The sequence below is a fragment of the Acanthisitta chloris genome, unplaced genomic scaffold (assembly GCF_000695815.1).
Source record: "Acanthisitta chloris isolate BGI_N310 unplaced genomic scaffold, ASM69581v1 scaffold30544, whole genome shotgun sequence".
In the NCBI taxonomy this organism is placed as follows: domain Eukaryota; kingdom Metazoa; phylum Chordata; class Aves; order Passeriformes; family Acanthisittidae; genus Acanthisitta; species Acanthisitta chloris.
Window position 1 is genome coordinate 13,312 of NW_008668193.1, and position 13,940 is coordinate 27,251.

General features: G+C 39.1%; 1 protein-coding gene across 1 annotated transcript in view; it reads right to left on the reverse strand.

Moving 5' to 3' along the window:
- LOC103800425 (ankyrin repeat and sterile alpha motif domain-containing protein 1B-like) overlaps positions 1-13,940 on the reverse strand; it is a gene marked incomplete at both ends in the record, with an annotated part of 42,231 nt that overhangs the window by 11,864 nt on the left and 16,427 nt on the right. Inside the window, 3 exons of the mRNA XM_009072799.1 lie at positions 2,992-3,067; positions 6,786-6,914; positions 12,191-12,262. Coding sequence (XP_009071047.1) covers positions 2,992-3,067; positions 6,786-6,914; positions 12,191-12,262 — 277 coding nt within the window. The remainder of the gene's footprint in view (positions 1-2,991; positions 3,068-6,785; positions 6,915-12,190; positions 12,263-13,940) is intronic.

Below are 13,940 nucleotides of genomic sequence, written 5' to 3' on the forward strand. Positions count from 1 at the left end.
TGTGAGAGAAAATAGCTGGAAACAAATAAGAAACCATAAAATATACAGTCACCCTTGGAGTGCAAATACATGAATGGAAAAATAAAGTATAGTCCCTCTAACAGGCACAGTTCTTGCCAAATATTCATATTTTGAATGACTGCAAGAATCAGCAATTTGGGTGGGGAAAAAAAAGCATGTATAACCTTGATCCCAGTGCTGAGCTCAAGCTATTACATCTGCCTGATTTTCCCTGAACAAATCCATCATGTGCCCTGCTGGAGCACAGTGCTGCACAATGCTGAGAAGCACAGTGGATTGTCAAGAAGAGTTATTATGACAAAGGTTCCCAGGTCTGCTATGAGAGAAAGAGGCTGCTGTAAGCCTCTCTGCAGAGAGACACAAGGGATATCCACATGGCACTTCCCCTGGGAACCAAAACCATCACTTGCAATAACCGAAAGCCCTGGGAGCATCTACGACTAACAATAAGGAATCTGCAGTCAGCAAACAAGTAATTTTTGTTGTTTCTCTGTATTTATGAACGATTAAGGAAGATCAAGATATCTTTTTTCACTGATACACTTCTTTCATCCTTGTGCACCTGCTGACTGGAAGACGTCCAGTGAATATCAAAACTTTTTTGACAGCATTAAGTTAAAGATGGAGAATCTAAAGCCACATTAATAGAAAAATTTGGTACCTAATTTTCATGCATTCTCCATAAAGCCATTATGTGGCTGAGTCCAGAAAGATTAAAGAAATGCAGGGTGTGACCTTAACATGGTACAAGGTTATATGTGATGTACTCCCCCGCCCCAACATGCTTCCGAGTGCAGCATGGCATAGATTTGAAATATGTAAATGAAAAAACAAATAAAATACTAGAATTAAAAAACACTGCTCTATCATGATAGCACAATCCTATGTAAAAATCTTACTGACTCTAGAGGCATTGGACAAGTGTACAGAATTCAGTACCTGAGAACCAGACAAATAATGTATGTAGCTTTTCACTTCTTTTTCCTGTAAGTGAAGTGTCCCTTTCAATTCATTTAAAGCCAAATGTAAGTATAAAGGAAGTCACATTTTCAATGACAATCCAGTGGTATGGTGTAATGAACATCACAGCAAAACTTCCGGATGACTTTGGACAACCTGGACTCCCAATTCACAGATGCCAACTTTCAGAACACAACCAGAGGTAGGAAGTTTTGGAAAAAGATACATTTTTCTCCCTGGGAAATTTATGCAAAAATAGCAATCTGTTCCCATTAAGTCAAAGTTTTTGCTTTTGACTTGAATAGGAACATGATTAAAAGGATTACATAGAAAGAATAGATGAAATCCTGATTAAAAACCGTTTTCTTGAAATATCTTTGCAATAAAAACACACAAACCAGAAAATACACAGCACAATGGTTTGAAAAGACAATGTAAAGAATAAATGTATGCAAACTCCATCACTGTATTATTTAAGTGTCCTCTATGGCACTATAGACTACTAGTGCAACTCCACTATTTTTATAGAAAAATTGTATTTTACATTAAATTTGTTTTCACTCAGTTTTTTTCAGTTGTATAATTAAAACTGGCCAAACTTATTACTTACAAAATATATATCTTAAAATGCCTATAAATTATTTAGAGTGACTTTTTTGATGTTAAGCTTCCTAGTTCAGTCAGAAAACTTACTGAAGTTGTCATACGCTACTATGGTGTCAAATTCTGCCCTAAGATCTGCACAGGAATATGCCTAAAAAATTGAACTGCTAAGCCTGACAGTTTGAAAACTGGATTGGAAGATGGTATGCTTGCAGCCTCAATTAATTCCCCAGAACACGTGTATGTGACTGTAGATCCCTCTGTGTCAAGTTGTTAGGTTTTTTTTATCGAGGAGTTTAAGCCCAGGTAAGGCATGATTAGCATGTAATTAGCTGAAAAGCCTCAGATCTTCAGGCAATCTAGTAAGCATGAATTAACGCCAGCCCTTAGCTAAAACAGCTTGTACAAAAGTCTGTGTGCTGCAGATACGTAACCAGTAGGAAATGGTTGTCTGATTGCATGAATTTTACACATCTTCCAGCTTTCTAACTGATCCGAATGACACATCTTGTGCTCAGAGGCATCTTGCATAAAAGACTTATGATACACAGAAGAAAAGATTTTGCTCATTCATCTGTGTAATTGTACACGTTTGGTAGATTAGAAAACAATTATATTCTTCATTAATTAATCATGCCAGACCATGATATGTTCACCATGGCTATGAACAGGTGCACTCTTATTACAACTACAGTTGGGAATAATTTAGGCTGTGGCTTGTTTTGAGTTCCCAGCAGCAGTATATCTCCTGGAGATTGACTGAGCCATGTTGCAATTTTCTGCAAACCAGTGTCAGGCCAAAGAGACACAGGAAAACATATCCTGAACAGTCTGAAGGAAACCTAACTACTTTTCCACCGTCAGGTGAAAATGAATTAGATCCCATTTCCTCCTTCAATCAAAAAACATGTAAGTAACTCATAATTAATGGAAGTATTCATGCAAGTAAACGCATTCATAGGATTACGTGGCTGTTGAATTAGACCATGCCAATGGCTTTAGTAACATGTTAATATATTTACTAGCACATATTTTCACACAGTAAATTCAATCGAGATTATCATATAAAAGCTATAAACTCTGTTTATAAAAGCTATTTGATATGGGCATGTTTAAAGTGTGTGGACAGTACTTTGAAACATACTGAAACATTCATGAGAAAACGTAACGCATACATTTCAGTTTTCTTCTTAGATACAACATGCAAAATAAAAATATACCTTTAAATTTTGGCATTACTTGAAATTAAGACATAAGGCAGAGCAGATTTCCTATTGAATACCAGTGTAAATGCAAGGAAAACAAATGGGTAACAGTACGTTATAAAAGCAAAAAGGGCACATTACAAGCAGTCAGATTGACATTATTTAATACTATTATGATAGAGAAAGGAGTAGGTTTACTAACTTACCCTCATCTTTGCACACGCATCCTGTGTTGACTCTGTGCCTCTTAACTCTTTTACCAGCATAGAACCTAAATACTAAAACAAAAATCCATTGAACTTAATTTAACTTAAATTCCAGAACAGACAAACATCTGCAGAAATGCACTAAAAATGCTTAGAAAACCTTAGCGGTAGCAGTTGACTTCTTAATGTATTGCTTTAGATTTTTTTTTTACTCTGCAGTTCTTTGATAAATCATTTAAAATGGTGCATTAATAAACCTATGAAACAAGAGTGCACAGCAACAAGTGTATTGAATCAGCTGGAGGCCTTTGAGTGACTAAAGGGATAAGCTAGAAGACTTTCAGGTATTGTTTCGAAGAGGAAATACTACAGATTCCATCTTAAAAAAGCCATGTCATTAAAAAATGGAGAATCTGCTTTTTTTAGCTGCCATCTGCCAAAGTCCTATTGTTATGTGTGCAATCATGTGGACACGAAGGCCAGCAGCAATCTTAATCTCAGTGTACTCGATCTGTAATTAATTTACATGCAAATAGCAGAGTCCGATGTCAGCAAACAGAGAAAATAAATCTGTACTAAAACTAGCTTAAACCATTATTTCCTCCTAAGAAAACGCTGACCCTGAACTACTATTCTGAAGCCTTTACTGGTCTGGAGGAGGGCTGGGTGAGAGGAAGCAGCAGGGTGCTGTGTCCTGGCTCAGCTGGTTGAAAGCCACCATGCCCTCAGATCTGCCGCTCCTCTCCGAGGGTACACAAGGCAGTGAGTGCCTCATCAACACGTCCCCTTTCCTATGGGCCTTTCCCTCACTGCCAGCACATGCAGTTGAACCCTCCTGCACCCTGACAGCAGGCTCAGCTCCTCTGGACTTGTTCCTCCAGGGTCTTGGTGCCCCTCTATGCCATGGTGCTGCTCCTCCAGAGATGGAGCTGGCTGCACCATCCCTGCCATTCTCACCGAGCTCTATGTAAATGGGATGTTTCTGTATTTCTATGTGATCTCACAGGCAGGTCTGGCTGTACTGGGGGGAGGGGACAGCAAACCACCCCTGGCCTGCTCCTCCCTAGGCACAGAGACGTTGTTCTCTGTATTCTCACTGCAGAACAATGCCACAGCTTCTCCTAAGTCTCCAGTCCTATGCAAGCAACACGGGAAGTGAAGAGAAGTTGTGTCACTGCAGGGTAGGTAGGCTGCAGGAGGAGACAAATTGCTGTGGGCAGGAACCTTCCCAGAGGTGCAGCCCAGCACAACTGCCTGACCCTTTTCATTCTACCATGCTGACACCCCTTGGAGACAGCCTAAGCTGATCCATCCAGATGGTGAACCAGCTTCAGCTTAGACAAGAATCTATCAAAAAGAGCTTCAGCTACAGTCCAATGCAAGCTGGAGCTGAACAGAGAATGTATTGGTTCAATTCTCTGGTCTCCTGACCTAAACTGGGATATTTTCTTTAAAGCCTTCAGTTCACACTGTGTACTATTGGAGTCTCTGACCTGCAAGAAAATGCATAAATATTTCAATGTAGACAGTAGCCAACATGGCAATTAGTGAGAAACACTTTGCAGGGCATTTTAAATGGAACACTGAGCAACACCAACACTACCAGATAAGCACAAGCAGAAAGGAATGAATGAAGGGCATTCCTAGAGGACTGCAGATGTGAAAGATTCATAAACCAAGCAGCTGTGAGTCCAGCTGGGGGCTCAATGGTGACGTGAATAGGGCTTTGGGCATTAATTTGCTGGGACAGCTTGATATCGTCCTTGCAGAAAACCAACAAATTTAAAGCAAGCTCAGAAATTAAAAAATCAAACAAAAGCATACAGAATTGCACTGTATTTTTCTCTGGATCCTGCTGTCTGACACCTTTAGCATCCTTAGCCTTCTCTGGGCAGGTTACAATTAATGTCTTTAATTTTAAAAAAAAAAAATTCTCATTTTTTATAGACTACAGCACAATAAATTGGCATTTCCTTGAAAGCTACCAGTTGGTCGGGCATGGAGGGAAAAAAGCTGTGCTTTGAGCTAACAGCAGAACAAGAGGAAGAAAGAGACAGGCAGCTCCTGTCCCATCTGCACAGCAGCAAAAAGCCTCAGCTGAAGATACTCAGAAATGCTTCCCAGGGTAGACTGTGGAATAGACAAACAAATCACAGAGGTACCATCCAATTTAGTTGTCAGAAAAATCTGAAACTCTAGGAGGGAATTTTGCTTTCCTTTGACTTGCTGTGCTTTTGGAAATGCTCCTTCTCAACACCCAGAGCATGTGGGAACAATGCAGAGAACATCCAACAGTTCAACTGAGTGATGCAGCATACAGTGAAAGCTGCCCCCATTATAACTTACAAGCCAGTGTTTTACTCCGTAAAGCTGAGGTCAACACAGCTCAGGGAGCTGAAACAAAGCAGTGACACATGGTCCTTGGAAAGGAAGGTGTTTTCTTAATCACTAGTAACTTATATTCCTGGTCATCCCAACTTCATTTTTAATGATCTACATGCCTTCCAATCTACTACAAAGGTCTGATTATGAATTTACTGCTGGATCATGCAGTAAGATAAAAGGCATTCTTGAGATAAACATGCTCACCTTACTGAAAAACGATGAAAAATATTTGAAGAACTAGAAGTTGCTAAGCTTCCTTTCCAATTTGAGATGAACAAGTAACTTTTGAATAGTAGGAGAACAAGACTGAGACCAGGTAAGCTGGTCCTTGACCATGATTTGCTGAGGAAGGCAGAGGTTCTAGCAATCGCTGCATTCATGGCAATTTCTACTGCACAAAGGTGTGATGGAAGACAGAGACATGTACCTTCCATCCAGCGAGACAGGCCTGTAACAGCCCCTCTGCCTCCCTCAGTGGGATTCAGGCTCTGTCTCACCCGCATTTAGTTTCTAATTCCTATCTTTCCAGACATGCTTTAAATCAGGTCCAGCAGCCTTCAACTCTTCCCAAAAATGCTGCAGTATTTGATGGATAGAGCATTATCCTAAAAAACACTAAAGATCCGAGCTGCTTCAAGAGACGAGGATCTAAACCCCATGTACAGCACTAGTGGTTAACCCCCAGCTATTATCATAAGGGCACTGCAACTACTGAGACCCTTTCCTTTGTACAGTAAGGAAACTTATTTCATTAGGTGGCCACCTCCAAAGAGGACACACAGTGGTCTGGGCAAGCACCTTTAACAACTTTAACAGTGCTTTCCTGCAAAGTTGGAAGTGGAAATGTAAGCATTTCAATAGGTGGGCTAAGGCATCTCTTCAGCTCCCCAGAAGTTCCAGTCCCCCACCTTGCTGACAGCAAATTCAAGATTTCAGAAAAGTGTTTTTCATTTTAAAAAAAACACCTTTCAATGACTTTCTGTACTGCAGATGTATAAAATTCAGCAAGGCAACACTAACTACTGTGCACACAGCATTAAGGTATGAGGATCCACATTATGCTTTATTATTCTTCCCTAACTACTAGACAGGGAATTGTGACAGATGAGAAGTAGGGGTGTTTGCTCTCACTGTCACTTCTACAACACTTAGCCACTTATTCATGGTGTCCTTTCTCTAACACTATTGCAACATGGACTGCAATATATCACAAAATTCATACAAAAATGTACTGTGCATCCTTGTTTCTCATTTATTACAATTACAGTATTTCAGAAGAAGTGGCCCTGTCTCACTAAAAGTGACTGAAAAAATAATATAAATGAGACTAAAACACGACAGCCTATCAAAATCTAAGATTAATCTATCTACCCCAAATCAAACCACGAAATTTATCAACACTTACAAATGCTTTATAATCGCATGACTGGAAGATGAGTTTCTCTGGATGATGTTGCCAGTACTGTACAGGCGTTGATGCTGTGGCTTCGTTTGGAGGTCGCAAGGTAATTGAAGGCTCTCCCCAGTCTCCTGTCTGAAAATCACAGTTGTTCAACATATAAGAGAATGTGCAGGCAAATTCTCTATAAAGTAGCCCTCCACTGTTCTGCTCAGTTAACAAGAATTTAGTTGTTACTAAAATGAGGGAATACAAACTCCTACAACATTTTTCATGATTTAATTTATAATCCAAAGTCATCTACTGTAGTGTTTAATGAGGTTTTAATTAAATCTATTTGCTTTGAGAATAAAATCATTAGGCACCGGAAATGTTCCTTATAAATAAGCGTTTACAATATATATATGAGGATGAGAGCACTTGAAAAAATCAGGAGATGCACAAAAATGCCTTTTGAAAATTCTCCTATGTGCTTTACAAGCTTTTCTGCACAGTTAATAAGGCTTCCATTATCCGGCACACACAACCAATAACTAACTTTCCTAAATGGCTAAATAACTAAGACTTTACTTTGATCTGCAGACTTATTATATATTCTTCGAACATATGAGGCATTCTTTAATCTCTTGACGAATATTTACTTTGATCACCTTCTCTTGATGCCTCATTGTAGAAGTATTAACATTGCCCTTCCACATTCATCATTCTCATTGATATAGGAAATTGCCTTCCTGAGCTGTCATCTCCCCTCTTTCCTCAAAGCCCTCAGAGAACATGGGTAGGACTGCAGTTTGCTGCCGTATCCCTTCACAGCACTCTTCTCCCTCCCAACAGAGCCAGGGCATTGGTACAGGAATGTCTCCAGCCTGGCAGTGCTGGTGTGGGTCTCACCTGCCAGTGTGTATTTTTGGTCATGGCTTTATTGGACCTGGACTGACTTCTGAGCCCTTAGGGGCTCCTTCTACCTTGCAGGCCTATGAAAAAAAATTATTATTCTGAGATAAATAATTTTGTAACTGTGACCTCTCTTTTTTTTGGTTCACATGAGCCCACATCTTCAACACCAGGGATGCTACCAAACCAGCATCAGCTCACTTAACTGAAAATGACCTGTGGATGGGCTCCTTCTCCTCTTCCCAAGCACCTTCCGTCTGCCACCAGCCCCACTTGTCTCCTATCCTGTCTGGACTCCCTCTGAATTCCCCTCTTCTTCCCACTGTCTTTTTGCAACCACATTTCTCCTTCCTGATCCTCCTTCTTACCTTGCTTTTTCTCTCTCAAACTATTTTACTCTTTTCTATATGATTATTTCAATATGTATTATATTACTTCTTTGTTTACCTGCACTTATCTCTGTGTATTTTCCATGTATGTCATATTGTTAAAATATGTGTTGAAGCTGGCAAGGAATTGTCATCAGTATTTCACACAGAATATGGCTAGAAGTTTAGACTTTTATAACAAAAAGAATTTAAGCATCAAAAACACACAAAAAAATTCTTATTGAAGACATTCAAAGCCTGGCAAACTATCACATCGTACTAATTAAATCATGACAGAGTAAACAAAACAAGTACATCATTTTCATGTGCCACAGGAAAACAAAATGACACGCATTTGCACAAGTCTGCAATAAAAACCAGAGATAAATCTGGAAACAGCAACATTATCCTGCCAACATGGTAACTTCAAGCAAGTGAACATCATAAAACAAGTCAAAGCTAGATTCTGTTGGCACCATTTGCACATCTACCAACTACACAGTAGTGTAATTTCTGTTTTGCCTAGTTAAGTTTCCTATATGCCATGGGTATGACTTCAGACTCAGATTTTGAAAGGAAAGCAGCAGGAGAAATTGCTCCAATTTTTGGCATGTTGTATCCACAGAAATGAATCCTTCTGGCCACTAAAGACCTTCTATCACATTTAATATGAAGCGGGAATTTGATTTCTTTAAGAAGCAGTTCTCCTTGTAAAATAAGGTTTCCAACATATTACAAGGGGCAAGGATCTGCGTCCTTATTAGTGGAGTCTGTCTTTGACAACAAGAGAAGATGGATTGCACTCATCACAAATTCTCACAGTGTGTTCACCTGTCTCTTATGAACTGTTCAAGGCCACAGCTAACAGACCATTTGAAATAGTCCTTTTTTTTTTTTCTGTACTAAAGATACACTCCTGCATGTTCTGTGTAAGGAAGCAGACCTCGGGAGCTGTATGCTATCCATTGAGCAAAAGGTTACTATGATGGAATAGGAGTAAATTCAGGACAGAAAAGCTACAAAACTACATCTTTTGACCACTGGTCTTTCCACCAAAGAAGCATGGGGATGGCCCTGAGGCAGGACCAGAGCTTCTACCGAACTACTGACCATGGGTAGTGCTCCAAACCCTTCTGCTGCACTGCTCAGCAGGTGGCTTTCCTCACAGGCAAAAAAGGGACAGTACTGACAAATGAAGCAGGGTACATAAGGAGTAAAATGAGTACATAATTTTACAGTTTGTCTTCCTTTTGCACAGACAGTATGAAAAGCATGGACAACATTGCTTCTGTCTGTAAATAAAGGACTGAAAAAGAAGAACAGTGACTACCTCTTGTTTTGGTTCAATTTTATAAAGGAAAAAAATAATCATGAGAAATCATCTTCAACCAGGCTAATAAAACTAGTGTATGAGACACAGAGGGACTGTGTGGAGACCATTTGTTTGTATCCATTAATTGCTCTGTAAATATGTATAAACATCTTAGTACCTATTCCTTATAAGTTAGACAAAACAGAATCGCCAAGATTGCTATACATGTTTTAGGATGGTCTAAACATGAAATGGAGCTGAGGTTAGGGGAATGCAGAAATACAGGATTTATGCTGCTCCTGACAGACCACTGCAGCTGGAGACCTTTCATGTATTTCAGTGTGTCTTGTTGAGGGAGCAGCTACTAAGAAAAGTAGCACGAAATTAAACATCATAGGCATAGATTATTATGATGGATGAAGAAGACATGATAGCCTATGAAGAAGACATAGTCAAAAGTTTCTTTTATAGCTATATCGTAAGTGTTTTTTAACTTTCAGCAGAAGTGACTTGTGGTTTCCTTTTGTTTCTTACCAAGCTCCTTAGATTTTTAAACAGTAGTAGTGTTAATATTCATAACCTATTTGGACTGAGTTATAACAGGGTAGTCTCCAAAGCCCAGATCCATGAAGATATTTGGAAGTGTAATTCCTATTACACATTCTCCATGCAATTTCCTTTCCTTTTTAAAATTTTTTTCAGGGAAAAAGAAAACAACTTTTAAATAAGATTTAGACAGCTAAATATATTCATAAATCTGGGTCTAGAAAACCTCAACAGGAAGAAAAGGAGCTCCTCAGCTGACTCACTCTAGTCAGATACTGAAATTCTAATATTTAGGATGTGATTATGGCCATTAATTTCATGCAAAATACAAAGCAGGAACACCTTTGACCTGGTGAAGACTTGAAATAAAAAGGCTCAAGTCCAGGGTAGAAAAACATGAATTACTACTAGTCTCAAAGCCAAGGAATTAATGTGGAGCAATTCATGGGTGATGAACCGAAATTCAGGTCCTTCATAAGCACCTAAAATGCTTTCAGGCAGTATAGAAATGTTCATAAATTGTTGTGCAAGACCAACTATAATGTTTGATTTAAGTTTTAAAAATAGATATGATAGGATAAGGATTTTCTGGTTTGAATATTTAATTTGCAATTATAAGAAATAATCAAACATTTAAGCTTATGCATTTTTTATGACACAATATATGGATGGAGATTTTTATCTCTCTGATGAAGTAGAAAGGCGAAAGATAATTTATTCCTCATCTAACTTTACAGCTCATCAGACAGCTGTGCAATTTATCACATGCTTTTTGCCGTATTACCTGTGTTTTAGTATTCTAACCTCCTCATGCCTTTAACCAGTGCCTTTCCTCTTTCTGGCCTCTGACACCTTGAAAAAGAAGATATTTAGCTCCACATTTTGCAGATAAATAATTTAATATCAGAAAGTGGTTTCAAGCCAGGTGCCAGAGTGGTAGGGATTCAATACTTTTACAGTGACAACTTTTAATAGTCTTAAAGACCAGTATCTTGTGCCCCTGCAGAGCTTTCTAACCCTGAAAATGGGCAGATGAGCACTTCTCAGTGCTCTGAAAAGGGTCAGACACTTGATGTCAAATGAGGTACAGAAGCAGATTACAGCTATTAGGTATTTTTTTTTACAATTGTTGCACATTTTCCTCTCACATCCTATTCTCTGAGAAGTGTATTTGACTCATATTGTAGGCACCTGAATGCAGAGGTAGTCACAGTTAAGAAGTAACTTCGATACAACTTCTGTATAATTCTAACACCTCTCTCATCTTTTTATAAAAATGTCAAGTTAAAAACCCTCCATGCTACAAGGAAGAAAAAACCAAAAAGGCCTGGCTTTGAGTGGTTTGAATGTAGTTATTTTTAACAAGGACTGTATCTTATAACTTTTCACCTGTTAAGCCTCATGCCTGGTTATGGTAATGTGCATTAGTCACCATGACAACAACAAATTGGAGCACACATAGATACAACAGTTCTGGATGAAAAATTAAGAATTTTCTCCCTCCTGTAAAAATTTTCAAATCCTCACTATTTTCTTATGCTTTAATTCCTAGAGCAGGAGAAATATTTTTAGCTCCTTGTATCTTTGGCTTTTGAAATAATGGAAACAGGTTCATGGTGTACTTAAGATTTTAAAAGCTTCTAAAGCTTGCTAGCCAAAACAGCCCCTCTCTGGCAGAAATGCTCCAAGGAGGTGTGATAAAAATTAGGAGAAATCTAGAGCTCCTCTGAAATACTTCTCTGAACAACTGGCTGTCATCCTTACCACGCTGCAATACAGATCACCAGGTTTGCCCTCACGTGCACAGCATGTGTGACTGTCACAGAGGTGACAAAAATTCAGGGTACCATCGCATTACCTCTACCTCCCCCAAAAGTGCCTCTGCAAACACGGTGTGTACCTCAGCTAGGCAAAGTCTACAGACTAACACAGAAATTGCAGCACAACACACTGTGGGGGTGAAACTGTGCAAACTACGCAGTTTACACGGTTTCCTGCTTTGGGAAAATGAGTGAACAAAAACATCAGGAACAGAAGTCAAAGCTCCCCCTAAGCAAGACTGCTGCTGGCAATGCCCCCACATCCTGTATGTATGTACACCATACAGCCAACATATGCTAGCCACATGGCACGATACACGAATGTGCGCACACATAACCGCCAGAGAGGGCAGACAAGTTACAAACTCTTTTTTTTTGTCATTTCAGAGACATGACACCCGTAGATAACACCAAGGCAACAGACTATACATCCATAGAGTGACAACATAGCCATTTATCGCTGTATCTTACATTATGAACCTGATGAATCGATGAGAAAGGATATCCTGCATTCTGGTTGGTCCAGATCTCACAGACCGAAGACTGCTAATATAAACAGAAAACTGTATCTCATCTTGTAAATATTAATGCACTGCAACTGCCAAAAGGCAAGAATAATTAAGAAAAGGCTTGCAATAATATTAAAGAAGGAAGTAAAACAGCTGTTAAATGTAAATTTTTTATTTGCTGACAAAATATTTTTTGACTGACTGGAAAGAAACATAGCTTATTCAGAGGCTTTAGAAGAGGCTTCAGACTGTGAGTACAAGAAAACAATTTAGTCAGAAGTGCTTGTGATGTAACAAGATAAAGTTATGCAGCCATAACAGAAAATGCAGAGAGCAGAAGAAATATTGGTTACTTTCAGTTTTTGTCATGGACGAAGTTTGAAGTCAACATCTCAATTAGGTTTTGAGACTTAAATCTCTCTCTGTTGGAGAATTTCACAGGGAGAGAGGAAGGGAAAAATCTGGCAACACACTCAACAGGAAAAATATGTTTTCTTTGTAACAAGTACCAGAAAAGAATGCATTGCAATTAAGTGAAGCAGCTGCCCACCATCTCCTTCCAACAACAGTTCCTTTGCATACAAAGATACAGATAATATTACGTTTGGTATTGACCATGACCCCAATGTGTAAATGAAAGGTTTCAGTCTACCTTCTACATTATTGTACAAAGTCTGTAGTAGCAAAGCAAAGTAAGCATACTGTAGCATCTCTAGCAAAAGCAACAGAACCAGGCAAGTGCAGCATTCCTCAGCATCTTATAAATATTTCCTTGTTTGGACACTCATCAAGAAAGCATCTGTGGCACCTCAGCAAAAGCTAAGATAACATTTTACAGTAGCCAGGCAACTAAAACAAAGCATCAGATGTAGGATCTGCCCACGCTATCTTCATCAGGCATCAACAAAAGGCAATAAACAGACATGAAAAATGCAACTGCAGCATCCAGAACAGATAGCAATTAATATATCAGTAATTTAACCACAGCAAGAATATGCATTGCAGTTTTTTGTCAGCAGCAGCAGCAGGGATTTAAAACACAATGCCCAAAACAACCCGAAAAAGTGAAATTTTTCTTAAAATATGGTGGTTGCTCTTACCTTTTGTAGCCTGATAACTGGCTGCCTGGCTGGTGACAGACCAGGTTAACACTTCTGGTTACTGTCAGGGAAGACTGGCATGCTCTGGACTGAATATCGAGTGCTGCCAGACAGCTTGGTGGCTGCCTAATGTTGTTAATTGTCCCTTACTTCCTTCATGATCTGAAATGCACGAGCACACATCCCTTTCTTCAGCTTCAGTAATTCTTAAACCTTCCTGTATCTGGTTAACTTTCTCCCTCATCTTGTTTTTGAAGTTATTTGCTTCTCCTTCATGATGAGCAAGGCTCGGCATTTTGATAGTACTAGCTAACAAAAACTTTGACTTTTGTTCAGTCTTCTACCTCATCCTCTGCAATTTGCTACAAAACAATCCTCCTATCTGTGATGAACACATAGTGTCAGCGCAAAGAGAGCAGCAAACACTGCTACAGATAGTTCTGCTGTGCTATCATTAGGACTTCAAACTACTTGGTACTAATGACCTTTTTTTTCTGTATGTCAAGCAAACTGATTTCTCTGGCCATGCCCATTGCTGTGATGACTACATTTGTTTGCCTAAGGAGAGGAAGATTCCTGAACAGGAATCCATGACAGAAAGTCCTGCCTCTG